Below are 15,751 nucleotides of genomic sequence, written 5' to 3'. Positions count from 1 at the left end.
AACTGCACTTTATAATTCAGTGTGTTTTACCTAAATTTGTCCTTTAGAATGGAACTCTTTGTATTGATTATTGTGACGTCAAAAAGCCATTATATTGATTTTAAATTACTTTTACTGGAAAAAAATACACTTGCACAAGGGTTAAGGTGAGGGTTTGCTGACAATTTATAAGTGTTTTTTTCTCAATGCAGTTCAATGAGGTAATAAATTGTATGTAGATTTTGATTTCTGTGACATATTAGAATCTAAAATAATCATAATCTAAACAATAAAACAATCTGAAGGAAAAACAGTAATCATGTTATTTTCTTATCCATGACCACAGCAACCTTAGCTAATAATTGCACACAAAGCTTGGTCTTTCCCTACAACATGATTGGTTTTTATGCCTAAAATTACCCAAAGCACACATCAGAGGCTAGAACCAGTGTGGTCACTGAGCTGGTGATATTGTTAGCCATTGTCATTTTTCACACAAATTACAAATGGGAAATCAAAAACCCACTAAACGTAGAGTACGAGTTTCCATTATCGCTGATCTTCATATTACGCCAAAGATGAACATTGACCTTGTCTCCAACTTGTAGCAACAAGATAGCACTGTTAGAGGCAGAGAGTGAGTGATTTGGACTCCTGCCGTACCATGACACTTTGTGGTTTCCATTGTGGTACAGACTACCACCACATTCCTCACTGCCTCCCCAGCAGAAAGAAGTAAATGTGAAATAGAAGACTCCTCTCACTGGCGCTGTAAAGTAACCTGCATTTAACAAACACAAATAAAACAAAGCCGTTGTGAAATAACAGTTACCAGTGAAGACATAGCATTGCGGTACAGTGAATACTGACCTGTATGTTGGTTGTAATGTCCTCCAACATTGGACAGAACATGTTTGTACACCAGAGGGTGAAGAACATTTACAGGACCAATGGTTCCATCTAATGGCTGTGCAACAGAAAATGCAACCTTGGACTGGCCTGAAAAATGTTAAAAAAAATAAAAAAATCACATGAACAATTCTAGTCCTTCACTGATTTTGACCAGTATCAGACCAATATTGAATCTACTATCAGCTCAGCCCAAGTAGTAGACCAATAATGGACACACAAAGCACTTTTATGTTTATCAAGAGAATGAATTCAACACTGCCTGGTCTTCAGATTTTGAAACATAGTCTGTGCTCATTGTGGAATAATTTAGTATGGTAAATTTAAATACCTTGATCCACTTTGCTTAGTTCAGTGACTGTCTTGTTTAGAGCAAAGAGATTCTTCTCACTAGCCTCCAACTTTTTGTTGGTTTCCTCCAATGCTCTCACTGTAGCTGAAAGCCTCTCTCTCAGAGCCCCCAGCTCCATCAGTACCGAGTAGATGGGTGGTTCACAGCTTTGGTTGACCGTCGTTGCACTCTTTGTCAAGCCACTGTTGTTGTCCTCTACCTTGGTGTCTGCTAGGTCCTCATGTGTCAGGTCATACATGTGGATCTCATTGCCTTCGTCTTTAGCCTGTCCTTCAGACAGACCTGCGACCAAAAGCATCACAATTGATAATCTCATCGTTCTTAACCTTAGAGGCTTCAGCATATCTAAGACGGTGTGCCAACCATGAACAGAGCTCGTTATTTATAAGAAAGCCCAGGTTAATTATTGTCCGTGCTTCAAGGATAGTCTGTGTTGAACAACAACAACATAAAGTGATATTATATAGTGATAAAGCACTGTAATAAACTGTATCTTGTTTTCGTTTGGCCTGCTGGAAGTTGTTTGATGTTTGGCACTCAGTGAGACCAAACTTTCATCAAGGCCACTCAGTTTCCAGCAGAATCGGTACACTGCCAAATCCAGATCTGAATCGCCACTAAAATCTAATCCTTTCTTCCTTGTGCCATAACCTAAAGTATCCAGAAAATGTCATACAAATCCATTGCTGTTTTAGGTTTTGCTGCACACAGACAAACAGGAAAGCAAGTTAAAATCCATCTGCAATTGCATTTGTTGTCCTCTACCTTGGCAGGTCCTGGTCTACCAGGTCCTCACGGGTCAGCTCAGTGATGTGGAAGTCATTGACTTTACCTTCAGTCTGGCATTCAGACAGACCTGCAAGTCTGTTGTCCTTTACGGTCCGCATATATTCATGGCAGAGCTATATGATGACCCGTAAAGTAAGGACCTTGTCTTCCCTAAAGAACACGTAAAAGGTTATTCTAAGGCTAATTTGACCAAATTTTGAAATCATCTTTACATCTTGATAGCAACAACAAAACTAAGATACACCCACCATCTCATTCGTTTAGGATTAAAAGTTTGGAATCCCTACTTTCCTGTACAACTTTAGCTGGTTTGTGTTGCTGTACACCTTTAACCACTCTTCAGTCAAAGTGGTAAAACTAGATTCTTAGGTGGTACATTTTAATCTGGCTCCTTTATTTCATTTCACGTGTGAAGCGTTTTATCTCCCATTTGTTTTCTTGATAAACTTAACCAAGGAGCTTGTGCCAAGGTGCAACTGATACTTAATGTCTGTGGCCCAGTAGCTATAAATAGCTACTTGTTTGTGCAGTGAGTAAAGTTGTGTGGGGGGGGGAAAGATGGGATTTGAAGGAGAGAGAAAGATTATGAAAGGCAGAAATAACAAATGTGAAAATATGTAATGAATTCAAGGCAAAGGTATTAGGGTTTTAACAGATCAGCTATCACCAGTGCCACAGAACTGTAAGTAGTAAATCAAAGGGAAACTTAAGTTCTAGTTACTGACATGGAGTTTACCAGGCGTTGCTTGCCAATGGAATGGGAAGAGCGATGGAGGAAAGAAAAGGAAAGGAGGAGAAGACTGACTGAAGAAGAAGGAATAGAGCAGGACAACCGGGAGCTGAGGTGGATTGTTGCTTACAATGACTCCCGGATGGGCCTTTTGAGTAGTAGGGGTAAGAAAGAAGAGACAGAGGTCCAAATGAGTAGCATGCAAGGAATCACGCCGCATACGAGTGAGGAAACATTTGAGGAGAAAGAACACAGTGATGATATCCATGTTTACCACAGCGAAACATCTTCTAAACAGATAGTTAAGGCCCTGAAGGAACTCTGGGATTCATCTCTTCTCACAGACCTGACTCTGACCACTGACGACGGGAGTAGCTTCCATGTGCATTCCATTATCCTCGCTTCTATCAGCTCCTTCATCCTGGAGAAACTGGGGGAGAAAAATGGAGCACAATCAAAAGGGGATAAGGATATAGAAATATATGGGTGGTCACTTTCCCTGGGACCTGAGGTGGATCATGTCGGGATTCAGGCAGTTGTGGGGTTTGCCTACACAGGGGTTATATTTTCCTTAAACGAGAACAACATGGCTCCCATCAAGGCTGCAGCTCAACTACTGGGGGTCCCAAGACTGCTGGATCTCTGCAACAAAGAGGAAAGGATGAAGAAAAATGGAACTACCAAGATGGAAGAGAAAACTATTTCTGCTTTAGAAGAGATGAAGATCACTCTTAAGTCTGTTGAGCAGCTGTGGGCTGACAGAGTGGGATGTGATGTGATTTTGGATGCGGATGGGACTTTATTTCATGGTGAGTAGACACTATTATGCCTACAACTGCAATGGTTAATTATTGTGTTGATTATTTAATTGTGGTCCAGTTTTTATATCTTCTTCTCTCTCTGTCTCTCGCGCTCTCTCTCTCTCTGAAGTTCACAAAGTTATCCTGGCAGCAAACAGTGACTACTTCCGTGGCATGTTCACCTGTGGAATGAAGGAATCTCTTCAGGTCTGTGTTTCCCTTCCATTCCTGTTAGCATCTGAATTAGAGGCACTTATCGACTACTCATATGGTGGGAACCTCTTACTCAACTGGAACTGTGTCTTTGAGATTACCTGCACTGCCATGCAGCTTCAGTTCCAACCGGCCCTCTCACTTTGCCTTGACTTCATGCGTCAGGAAATGGAAGCAAGATCGTGCCTGGACATTGCGTCTTTTGCTGAAGCGTATGGGATACCGGCACTCCTTGAAGAAGCTAATGACTTTGTACTGAGGAACTTCTGGGAAGTGTCATCCACAGAGAAGTTTCAAGACCTACCAGCAGAGAAGCTTATGGATTTCCTCCGCTGTGATGGTCTGTGTGTGCCCTCAGAGTTGGCTGTATTTCGAGCTGTAATCTCATGGATTGAATCTGATCCTGAGAAGAGATTGGACCAGGCTGGCCAATTGATGACTGCAGTCCGGTTTCCCCTCATGACATTTCGAGAGTTCAGAGAGGTTAGGGCTATTAACCTGCGACTGGAGTGCTTTGGAAACAAAGATGTTGAACTCTATAGTTCAGCACTGAAAGAATTTGGTTTTAGCTTTTCACAAACCCAGGATCAGTGGAGAATCAGGCGACCCAAGGATGCTCTGGTTCTGGTCGGGGGAGATCAGCTGAATCAAGATATGGGTCAGCATATACCAAGCAGGGAACTTTGGTTTGCAAACTCCCTACGCAGTGGTACAGGGTTGGTGAAGGAGATCGAATGGAGGAGTCTTGGGGAAATGCCAGGCAGGCCTAGGTTCAGGCATGGAGTTGCAGCAATGGATGGAAGGTTATATGTGTTTGGAGGATGTCACTTCTATGCCAAGGATGACATAATGAAATCTGCATACAGGTAAAATGAGACAGTCATTGCCCACATGTCTTCTTCATACTGTCATTAAACCAAATTGTTACACATATGCAAAACTGTGGTCTAATTTTTCTCAATCTTTACCTTTTTACTAGTTATGACCCTGTGCAGAACAGCTGGAAGAGACTGGCTGACATGCAGGAGTTAAGAAGCAACTTCTCTGTCGTGGCTCATGGTGACCGTTTCTACGCTATTGGTGGAGATAAAGAAATCAACACCAACGTAGATAGTGTTGAGATGTACAACCCAGACACTGATTCCTGGAGGTACAACATTTATGTTACAAATATTTGAATGTATTTTCGAATAGAACTGCAAATAGAACAATATATTGACACAATACTGCCTTACCAGAAATGTAAAATATCTGTTAGATTTTTGTTTTTTCGAGAATCAACATTCCATGCCAGTATGGGGCAGTTACACAATTATGATGTTGGAATTTCACTAAATAATTGGAATTTTCTTAATTATTTTGGACAAGACATTATCAATCTAATGACTTTATTTGTCAGGTTAAAAGCCAGATTTTAACATTTATCACCTGCTAGCGTAGCTGCTTAACCATCTGATTGTTTGATTCTTGGTTTTTACTTCAACAAAAATATACAAAGTGTATTTCAGTACCTGAGCTCAGGAATCATGAACTGGTGTTGATGATGCCTCCTTGTAAAATATGTATTTCCTCAGCTTTGTCAAGCCCTTAGACCAGACTCTGAGTGGGTTTGCTGCCACTGCTGTAGATGGAAGAATCTTCATTTCCGGAGGTTTCGACTGTAAGTATGTGTGTCTTGTTTCCATGTTCCTGTACCACCCAGAGAGAGGAACCACTTACCTAGCGGACATGGCCCATGACCGGGCCCAGCACTGCATGGAGGCCCTGCGTGGCCACCTTTACGTCAGTGGTGGAGTGTGCAACCTCAGGACATATTATACTGATCAACAAGCCTGTGAGGTTTATGATCCAGTGACTGATTTCTGGACTGCTTTTGCTTCACTCCCTGTGCCCCATGTGGGCGCAGCCTCAGCCATCCTGGAAGAAAAGATCTACATATTGGGTGGATATTGCCAGGAGGATTACAGTGAGTCTGGATTGGTCCACAGGTTTGATACCAGCACACAGCGATGGCAGACCATGGGCAAACTTCCTTCTGCTGTTACTGACATTAGGGCATGTCTGCTCCGACTGCCTGAACACTTCAGGAACTAAGGCTACATGCTCCTGCTCCAGATACATCTGCCATCCACACTATTAAGACAAAGATGGCAGTAGTCTGGATGAGTAAAAACTAAGACTTCCTGATTGGCTCTTATTGGCCTCAACCCAACTATTAGCTGTAAACAAAAGGCTCAGTGCACACTCACTTTGAGTTTCAGTTCCACGTCAGAGAGGTGGTAATGAGAGCCTACCAGGAAGTGAATGTGGGTAAGTGCTTCATCCTTTTCAAAAGTCTTAGTTTTTCCCCATCCAGACGACTGATTTCTTTGTCTTTGGAGCTTGGGGTAGTGTGGATTGCAGATGTATCTGCGTACGTGAGCTTCCTCTGGTGGTACTTGGAGGAAAATCAGAAATGCTGTTCTTACCCTGTATATACCAGGGTATGTGATCGGAGCAGAGCTGAGGAATTTTGACTGGAGTGCATAGAAAATAATACAAATAATAATAATTATCTTTGGCTCCATCTTAATCTAATATCACTATACCAGTGTGTGAAGAGTGCGGGGAAGAGGAGGATGAGGAGAGTTATCATATTGGGAATATGCCTCCTGTATTTTAATGTTGGTGATAATGGTGTTACTTCAAGAGCTCAATATAGGTTTGTGTGCTACTGTCATAGAACAAGTCCTCAATAATAACAGTATACACTGACCCGTCATTTGTGTCGATGTTTTCAAAGGTCTTCTTCATACTTTGGTTGCAACGCACGCTCATTTGAGTTCCTGTTGACTTTCTATCACCTCAAATCAATTTGTTGCTGCTCACTGTTTTTTTTTTCCCCCCCTCTATTTCAGACCATTATCTGTGAACCCTAGGTCATGGTTAGGTGTGAATATCGCAGTAGATTAGCAGTTTCCAAGCTTGTCACTTAACTCACCTTTCTCTCTCAATCTGATGCCCGGTTTGATCATCAGAAGTTCGTTGGAAGTTAAGGTCTATGATCCTCATGGAGTTTGCATGTTCTCACCCACAGTCCAAAAAACATGCAGATTTGACAAATTGGACACTCTAAATTAACCATGAGAGTGAATGGTTGTTTGTCTCTGTGTCCCCTGCGATCTGTCCAGGGTGTCCCAACCCTTATGTCATGGATGGACTAGTTGAACCAGTGTATCTAATAAAGTGTCCTGTGAGGGTACATTTTTGTTTCTGCTCTGAATACTCGGATCTCCACAGTCTCCACAACAATGTCTGGGACTCTTTGAGACTAAACACATGCTGAGGCAGCTTTCAGTTTGTGTGCGCCATATATGGAACGCACACCCACACGACTCTTAATTTCTTTTACATTGAGACTTGAGATTTTTCTGTGCGTCACTGAATATTTAAGTTGAACCTATTGAACTATCATGGTACATTTTCTTTATTAAACTTATAATATAGTGTAGTTTAGCTTGTCTTAGTAACACTTTCATTTGCTTCCTATTGTTTTATACAAATACAACCTGGACCTCATTTGTAACGATGCACAGTGCATTATATTTTTTAAATGATAGCGTAAAAGCTGTATTGGGTCTGTTCAAAACAAAAAAAAAGTCAAGTGAAACTAAATTCATAAAAGGCAGAGTCACACTGAGATGTCAGAAAGGTCACCTCTGTGCGTCATCATTCTGTCTTACTGGACCGACTGTGATGAGTCATGTCGCCTCGGGACGCTTTTCACTGATCGTATCTCGTGACCCTGATTTGCCTGCATGCCTGAAATATCTGGAAATGTGGGTGACCGTCACATGCAATAACAAATTGGACAGATAAACAGAGAACCGTGCTGGTTCTCACAACAGAACATTACAACACTGCGTAACCAAACAGTATCAGCCCAATTCACGCACTGATCATACCTCATGGAGAGGGCATTGTAATGTAATGTAATGTAATAATTCAGTCATTTTTGGTCATCATTTACATTCACACAGTTAAATGCCTGCATTTACATTGCATGAAATTGCCAGAAATGTACATAGTTGCATAATGCTACCTGTAGGCCTGTTGGGACATGAAATATGAGGTGAGAAGAGCAGGTATATATATAACCCTCAGGGAAAACTCCTTTCACAAACTGAGAGGAAAGAAACAAAGACGGAGTTAGGGCATGGATTCAAAGGCTTTGGTTCTGTTCACCCTTCTTGGATTCCTGTTAGCGGAGCCCGGGTTTGGACAAAGAGGCGACACGGACCTGAGTGAGTGGATGAAAGCTCAGGAGAAGTTGATCAACACACTGCAGGGCAATCAGAAAGACGTGGAAAGGCAACAGAGTGATCTGCTGGCTCTGGAGGCCAGACTCAACGCAACTGTGGACGAGCTGGAGAGGCAGAAGGACGAGATGGACAAACTGAAGAAAGAGAACCAAGGTTACCAGATAATCCAATCACTAGTTCTACATACACTGTACTACATGAAGTCATGCATGTTGTTTTTTTTCTTTTGTACAGACCTGCAAACAAGACTGAGTGCCTCAGACGGAGAGATTGATAAACTGAAACATAGTAGCAAAGGTAAGTAAGATAAAAAAAATGACTTACAAACTCTTAAGTGTTAACAATGTTCAAAATATATTGATGTGGTTGAACTGACATGAGTCTGTAAAGACCTAAACAATAAAAAGACAAAAATGGTCTAATTGTACTGCAAATTTGTACTGAATTTGATGTTGTGGTTTGAAGTGATGCTGAAATACACTGTAAATAAAATAGTCGTTGTTTTCACTGCCTTTTGTCAGACAATTTTTAGTTGATTGAACTTAAAGAAAAGAAAGTTATTGTGTTATGATTACAAACAAGAAATAGGTTCAACCAACAAACAATTGTGTGACAATGCAGTTACAAACTTTTTTAAGTTAGAAGTTAGAAATTACACACGTTTTAAAAGAAGACACAATTTCCAAAATACGATTGCACAATAAACCATGAAACTGAAGTCAAGAGACTTTGCATTTCTACATGTAAAACATTTTTGCATTAAAGTAATCGGTGGTTCAGTGATGTGGATCATCAATATCTGTGATTTTCTACCACATTAACATTCTATATTCTTACGTACAGCTGCTCCTCGGGTCGCTTTCTCTGTGTCTTTGGTGAACTCTGGTGAGATTTACCAAGGGCCCTGCACTGACAAGACACTCATTTTTAAAAGGATCTTCTCAAACGTGGGCAATGCTTACAATCACAACACAGGTAGGCCACTTTTACACCATAAATTGAGGCTTAACATCTGCTTCTAGTATTTTAAAATTTTGAGTTTCTTTTCAGGTTCTGAAAAGCTCAAATCAAAGTGTTTTTGTCTTTCCCGTTTTGCAGGAATCTTCACAGCACCAGCAAACGGTCTCTACTTCTTCAGCTTCAACACCTACGGCTACAACACTCATATAGTGGGGGCCATATTAGTGAAGAACGCTGTCCGTCAAATTTCCACCTACGATTACCCGTCGACTGACGGCTCCGACAGCGGCAGCAACACTGCTGTTCTGCAACTGGCTGCAGGAGACAAGGTGCACGTGGAACTGTGGGATAACAGCCGAGTGTTTGATAACATGAACGGACACACGACCTTCAGCGGATTTCTCCTCTTCCCACTGTAGATGATCAAACTCTGTGGTTCTTTCCTAAAAGTCTTTTAGGAAAAGTTTTATAGTCTGTGTAACGTCAAAGAAGTGAAAAACAATAAACTCACGACATCGTCGTCATTGCATCTGCTCCTGTTTTCTGTGGTTCAACCTTCCATCACCTTTCCTCCCACAGTTGCAAACAAGCAATATGGGGATTATGTAAATTGGACACTCTGAATTGACCGCAGGTGTGAGAGTGAATGGTTGTTTGTCTCTATTTGTGGCCCTGCAATCAAAAATAAAGGTTGAAAATTTTAATATTTCTTTTAAAATATTGACCCTAGAGGCAGCATATACAAAGAAAATAGGATGGGGCCTAAATCAGATCCCTGTGGTACAAGTGTAAAAATGCACTACTCGTAAAAAAAAAAGTTATTTAACACTTTTATTCCACACATAAAGCACTAAAAATCACAATATATTTATATTTTATCATTTGGCACGGCTAAAGACGCCTCTCAAGTCAATCCAGTATACAATTCATTTTCCGAGATACACATCATTTGGTTTTTATTACAACATTAAATCGTTATAATATTATGCACCGAGTAGGGATGGGTATCATTAGGATTATATCCATACTGATACTGATATAGGTACTGATAATTGATACCGATACACTTATTTATCAACCTAGACTATAATTTGGTGATGTAAAACAAGTAAAACACCTACATTACCCGATGCAATCATTAGGAAATGGTTTGAAAACTCTAGCAAAGCTAAAATAAACAACAATATCAATTGTGGCAGTGAAATCTCGATACTCATCCTAGCAGAATCCTAAAATTCATAACTCTGCATGATATAATCAAACAATAGTTGACACACTGTATCTCACTATAGATGTTTTGTCTGGTTATTTTCCGTAAACTATCATGCTGGTCACCTCCTCAAATGTCAGGCAAATTTCCCAGTGAAACCCACATATAAGAATACTATGGGAAAATATCAAAATTCGAAGTGATTTATGGCCGAATCTTCTTCCTCAACCGGGCACCACTCCTTGCTTAAATATTCCAGAAATAGTCCAACTGTTGTGAACATGTATGAATCACTCTCTTCTGTCTGATGTTTATACATACAGTAAGCAGTCTGGAAAATGCAAAATGTTGCAAAATTAACTCCCACCGTGAGGCCTTGGGACTCGGGACAATTCGACAGGCAGTTTTTGAAACCAGAAATTCACAGATGTTGCCTGCAAAAAAGGCAGATATTGGTTAATTCAAGCCATCACTCACAGGTGTCCACTTATAATGTTCCATTGAAGAAGACATAAAACTGGTGTTTGAGACCATTAACTCCTCTGGAAAATGTATACTGTTGTAACAATTGAATAATGAAAAGTAGAAGCTCATTTTCTCATAGACGTCCATTCAAACTAAAGGAGTCACACTTGTGGCTAACTGCTACTTCCGTCCAACTTCCTGCTCTTTAGTTTTCAAAATGGAAGACTATATCCATCTTATATAAAGTAGTCACTGTCTGCAATTGTTCAAAAATGTGCCTTGCCTCATAAAAAAATTGAAAAATCCTTGTCTATGATCTGAACTCAATAGTACAGATATTTTATGAAAACTGCTCTTACAATCTTAAATGCTCCGGCAGGGACAGCACACATGCTCGAATGTCATTGTTCGGCCCAGGCATCTTGCCAATGTTCTCCCATCTCTGTGTGGTAGGGTCGTAGCGGTGCACCATTTTAGTGTCGCTGTAATCTTCCTGGCTGTATCCGCCCAGCACGTAAAACTTTCCCTCCAAAACTGCACTTCCTGCTCCGACATGTGGCACCGGCAGAGACATGAAGGCGGTCCACGTGTTCACGGCTGGACTGTACACTTCACAGGTGAGCTGGTCCACAACAGTCATGTGGTCGTCGATGGTGTTCCCACCTGCGACATAAAGGCAGTCACCCAGCGCCTCCATGCAGTGATAAGCCCGAGGTCTTGTCATGTTTGCGAGGTGTGCGCTTCCTGTTTCTGGATGGTAACGAAACATGGTTGCAAGACACCTGTAGTCATCGTTCACCCCTCCTGAGATGAAGATCTGCCCCTGTGAAACCTTTGCCACATGTCCAGTCAGAGGTAGGTCCAAAGGCCGGGTGAAGCTGAAGGACAAAACAGGAGTGAGTACAATATTTAAACTAATGATGCAACCTGAGATCATTTTCCCCTAGGGCTAATGCTAAAGCCAAGTCCCAACATTCAACCAACAGTTAGAATAAAGTGGTACAACTTCCTCACTCACTTTCAAGCAAGTTTTCTCCTCCTTCATTCTCTCATTCTGTCATTGTGCACATTTTTTGCTCAAATATAAACATCTTACTTAAAGCGACTGAAGGTAGCCAAATATTGGGTCAAACCAGTAAATTGTTTTTCTTTTTCTGCCACTTTAAACAAAGACATCCTGGACAGTTTCATTCTAAAACAACTTTCAGTCCAGAGTTCTCAGTGTTGGATTGTGGAAACATTGAATTTGGCACATGGCACAAGGTAGTTGCTGGACTGGTAGGCAGTTAGGAGGAAACTTTTGCAGACCTTATTTTGAAAATAAATATCCTGTACACACATACATACCTCCAAGAGTTTGTAGCAGGGCAGTATCTTTCCACACTATCCCTATACTCTGGCTCACAGTGGCCACCAATGGCGTATATCTGTCCATCCAGCACAACCACAGAGAAAAAGCATCTCTTCTCCTGCATTTCAGGAAGACTCTCCCAGCTGCTTTCATTGGGGTTGTACCTACAGATGTGTAGAAATAATGATACACAACATATATTTAACACTGTGCATGAATGTTCATGTGGAATTCAATAAAAGCATATTTTACCTTAAAACAGAATTCAGGGTGTCGCCAAGGCCGTAATACTTCTTTCCCCCAAACACATACAGTTGTCCTTTGATCACCGCCACCTCATGACTGAACCTTGCTGGTTCTGGCATTTCTCCCAACCTTCTCCACTCCATGGCCTTTTTTACTCCTGTATGGTTCCTAAGGGAATTCCCAAACCAGAGTTCCCTACTGATTGTTCGCCTTCCGAAGTCTTCAGTGATCTGGTCACCTCCAATCAACACCAGACTCTCTTTTGGGAGATAGATGCGGTATTGGCTATGTGGTGCAGTCTCATAGGAACAGAAATTCTCAAAAATTGTTTTGTAGAGTTCATCTAGGCTGTGCTCTGACCACATGTTCAAAGAGTGCACCTCATTGAATTCCTTGAATGTCATTAGGGGAAAATTGATTGTTTTCATTAATTCCTTGGTAAGTCTAATCCTTGTCTTGGGTTTAGCTTGAATCCATGCTACCACTGCTTTGAATACAACAAGCTCGGATTGGACACAGAGTGAGCGACTGTTCAAGTACTTAAGAAGTTGTCGGGCTGGCAGATCCTTGAACTTCAAGGTGCACGCAACCTTTTGGAATTGTCGTAACACATAATCGTCCGCAACTTCGAGTAAGTGTGCCATCTCATAAGCTGCGGCAAAAGATGCCACATCCAGGCAGGATTGGGGATTGATTTCCTTTTGCAGGAAGCTGAGACATAAGGAGAGGGCTGGTTGATATTGGAGCTGGAGAGCAGTGCTGGTGAGCTCAAAGACACACCTCCAGCTGAGGGACAAAGCCCCACTATAGGAGCAGCCAATCAGAGTCTCCAGCTCGGAAGCCAACAAGAAGGGCAGGTTTATGCGAGGCTGGTAGGACTCCTTCATTCCCAAGGTGAACATGCCACGGAAATAGTCACTGCTTGCTGCAAGGATGATTCTGTGGACTGGACAGTGGATGACATTATGTCAAGAAAAGGATACGTCTTTTCTGACCGTAAACTTAAGTTAGCATCACTTTGTAAACCACTTACTCCCCGCACCAAATTCCACAGAGAAAATCATCTATTTTACATCATGTCACATTGAAGTTGTTGATCCAAACAAACACATCGGTGGACGATACTCACCATGAAGTGATTTCCCGATACCGTCCAAAATAACATCGCAGCCTACCCCGTCCATCCACATCTGTCTGATGGACTGAAGGCTGATCCTCATTTGTTCCGCAGCAGAGATTCTTTTTTCTTTCTTCTTCTCTCCAGTATGTGTGGACCCTTCTTCAGGACAGAGTTCCATCACCCTGTGGGCACCAAGTGTTTGAGCTGCAGCCTTTATCTGTTCCATGGTGTCCTTGTTTAGTTGAGATACATGTCCAGAATAGGCAAATTCCACAATTGCCTCCAACCCAACATGGTCCACCTCTGGGCCCAGACAGAGAGACCACGTGTTGATTCCAACACTAATCGTATTCCTGGCTTTTATGCCATCAACGTTATATACCATATTGCCTCTACTCAGAGTTTCCCAGATGAGGGAGCTGACAGCTGCCAGGACGAGGGAGTGTACTTGGAAAGTCTTCCCGTCGTTTGTGCTAATAATTAGGTCAGTGAGAAGGAAAGAGTCCTTGAACTCTGTCAAAGTCCGGAATATATCCTTGGGATAATCGTCTTCTTGGAATATCTTCATCATGGCACCTTCATCACTACAATCCACGTCTTCATACAATGAATGTTCTGCTTCCTCATCATCTGTAGAGTCTTCCTCTTCCTCCTGATAGTCCAGAAAGTCTTCTTCATGCGTTGAACATGATCTTGTCGCCGTTTCTTCCTCATCCAGCAGCTTCTCACTCACATCTTCCTCAGTGGAAGTCCATGCTTCTCGGATACTGCTTTCATTTGTACTTGAGTGTTCCTGCAAATCGTCCAGTTCCTTCAGGTCATCGCTCTGTTTCTCTGAAGCTTTTTCTTCTTCTTCATCATCATCATCATCATCATCACTTTCAGAATCATCAATGTCACCCTCAGATCTCCAGTCAAAATCCTCATGATCAGATTTTGCTGAATCTGAAAGGTTTTCTTCATCTATTGTTCCATCTCTTTGATCTGCACTGTCTTCTACATTTTGCTCATTTGAGTCATCTTCTTCCTGTTCTCCCTCTGTTGTCTCCTCCTCTTCTTCTTCCTTGTCCACATTCATCTCAACCTCTTCCTCCATTTCCCCTTCTTCCTCCCATAGCTCTTTATCAAGCCCTTCCTGACTCCCTCCAACCTCCCTCTCGACCCTGTCCTCCCAAACCTCTGCCTCATTTCCTCCTGCTTCCTCTCCATCCTCCAGGTCATCTACCTCCTCCCTCTTTGTCTCCAGTTCTCCCTCCTCTTCTTCTCCATTCTTATCTGTTTCATCTACTGTTCCATTTCTTTGAGCTGCAATGTCTTCTTCATTTTGCTCATCTTCTAACTGCTCTCCCTCCTTTGTGTCCTCCTCTCCTACCTCCTTGTCCACGTTCATCTCTACCTCTTCTTCTCCATTCCTACCTGCTTCATTTGCCTCCTCTCTCACTTCCTCACTGCCTGTATCCTCCTCCATTTCCTCCCCATCACCCTCCTCCACCTCTTCTCCATCTTCCCCATTCACCTCCAATTTTGCCCTCTGTCTCCCCCTCTCCCTCCATCGCCTCCCCGTCTTGTTCTTAACTTCCGTCCATTCATACCCTTCCTTCTGGAAGCATGGGTTAGCTACTGCCATGCTGACCGGTATAACTTTAACCTCTACTTATCCCTCTAATCCTGAATCTTAACACATTAACAAGTCTTGGACAAAGGATTGTTGAGCAACTTACTTTGTTTTGCACTGAGAAAATCATGTGTGTCCAAAGATAATCCACTGTTGCAGTTATTGGTGTAAGCAGCTCCACTTTTTATCCTCCCTTCAGACACTAGCTGTGTCATCTGTTTTTTCTCCTCCACCTCTCACTGTCTGTCTCTCTCTCTCTATCTCTGATTTCTCTCTTTCCTTCTCTCTTTCTGTCTCCCTCTCCTCTAGAAAGTTCAAGAGGGGCCAGAGTGCCCATAAATCCTTGTATAACCAAACGTGATGTAATGCAGTGTTCTGTGTCACTAAGTACTTGAAATTCTTGCCAGTTTTTCGGCCTAACACCCAACTATTTACACGGATGGTTAGAGACTCTATTGTCCATATAAGGAAAATATTTTTTCAGTGAGTAAATGACATTGGTTTGTTGAGGTCAAGCACTTAAAAATGAACTTTCCATGATTGTTTAATTTCTTTCCTTTTAACTTAACTTGCATGTTCTGAAACGGTTTAGTGTCACAGTCTGGCAGTGTAGTGAAGAGCGATGTCCACTTAGTGTAGATACCAATCTCACTCCGATACAATGGAATCTTCCCACTTTTGGATCATAACAGATACAACGTGTTGCCTCTT

General features: G+C 41.9%; 4 protein-coding genes across 5 annotated transcripts; 2 read left to right on the top strand and 2 right to left on the bottom strand.

The window, feature by feature from the left end:
* Positions 1-141: 141 nt before the first annotated feature.
* Positions 142-1,611, bottom strand: LOC122766873. Its single transcript, XM_044022080.1, has 3 exons — positions 1,220-1,611; positions 850-978; positions 142-760 (listed from the first exon to the last, which is right to left on the bottom strand). Exons 1-3 carry the CDS (start codon positions 1,581-1,583, stop codon positions 480-482), a joined length of 774 nt encoding a protein of 257 aa, XP_043878015.1. The 5' UTR covers positions 1,584-1,611; the 3' UTR covers positions 142-479.
* Positions 1,612-2,612: 1,001 nt separating this feature from the next.
* Positions 2,613-5,872, top strand: si:ch211-63p21.8 (kelch-like protein 33). Its single transcript, XM_044020766.1, has 4 exons — positions 2,613-3,568; positions 3,690-4,638; positions 4,752-4,922; positions 5,347-5,872. The coding sequence occupies exons 1-4, from the start codon at positions 2,755-2,757 to the stop codon at positions 5,864-5,866; spliced, it is 2,454 nt and encodes an 817-aa protein (XP_043876701.1). The 5' UTR covers positions 2,613-2,754; the 3' UTR covers positions 5,867-5,872.
* Positions 5,873-5,985: 113 nt separating this feature from the next.
* cbln11 (cerebellin 11) lies at positions 5,986-9,562 on the top strand. 2 transcript variants are annotated; one of them, XM_044020769.1, is made up of 5 exons: positions 5,986-6,082; positions 8,017-8,226; positions 8,308-8,370; positions 8,917-9,048; positions 9,172-9,562. In XM_044020769.1, the coding sequence occupies exons 1-5, from the start codon at positions 6,055-6,057 to the stop codon at positions 9,450-9,452; spliced, it is 714 nt and encodes a 237-aa protein (XP_043876704.1). In that variant the 5' UTR covers positions 5,986-6,054; the 3' UTR covers positions 9,453-9,562. The 2 variants fall into 2 exon arrangements, with proteins under 2 accessions (XP_043876704.1, XP_043876703.1); XM_044020768.1 differs by lacking the exon at positions 5,986-6,082 and having other exon boundaries at positions 7,781-8,226.
* A 311-nt stretch (positions 9,563-9,873) lies between these two features.
* On the bottom strand, positions 9,874-15,280 carry LOC122766121 (kelch-like protein 22). Its single transcript, XM_044020760.1, has 5 exons — positions 13,435-15,280; positions 12,312-13,251; positions 12,056-12,223; positions 11,068-11,586; positions 9,874-10,677 (listed from the first exon to the last, which is right to left on the bottom strand). Exons 1-5 carry the CDS (start codon positions 15,050-15,052, stop codon positions 10,665-10,667), a joined length of 3,258 nt encoding a protein of 1,085 aa, XP_043876695.1. The 5' UTR covers positions 15,053-15,280; the 3' UTR covers positions 9,874-10,664.
* Between the last annotated feature and the right edge of the window lie 471 nt (positions 15,281-15,751).

The sequence above is a fragment of the Solea senegalensis genome, linkage group LG3 (assembly GCF_019176455.1).
Source record: "Solea senegalensis isolate Sse05_10M linkage group LG3, IFAPA_SoseM_1, whole genome shotgun sequence".
Classification (NCBI taxonomy): Eukaryota; Metazoa; Chordata; class Actinopteri; order Pleuronectiformes; family Soleidae; genus Solea; species Solea senegalensis.
The sequence above is the reverse complement of the archived record's forward strand: the minus strand, read 5'-3'. Positions and strand labels throughout refer to the sequence as shown.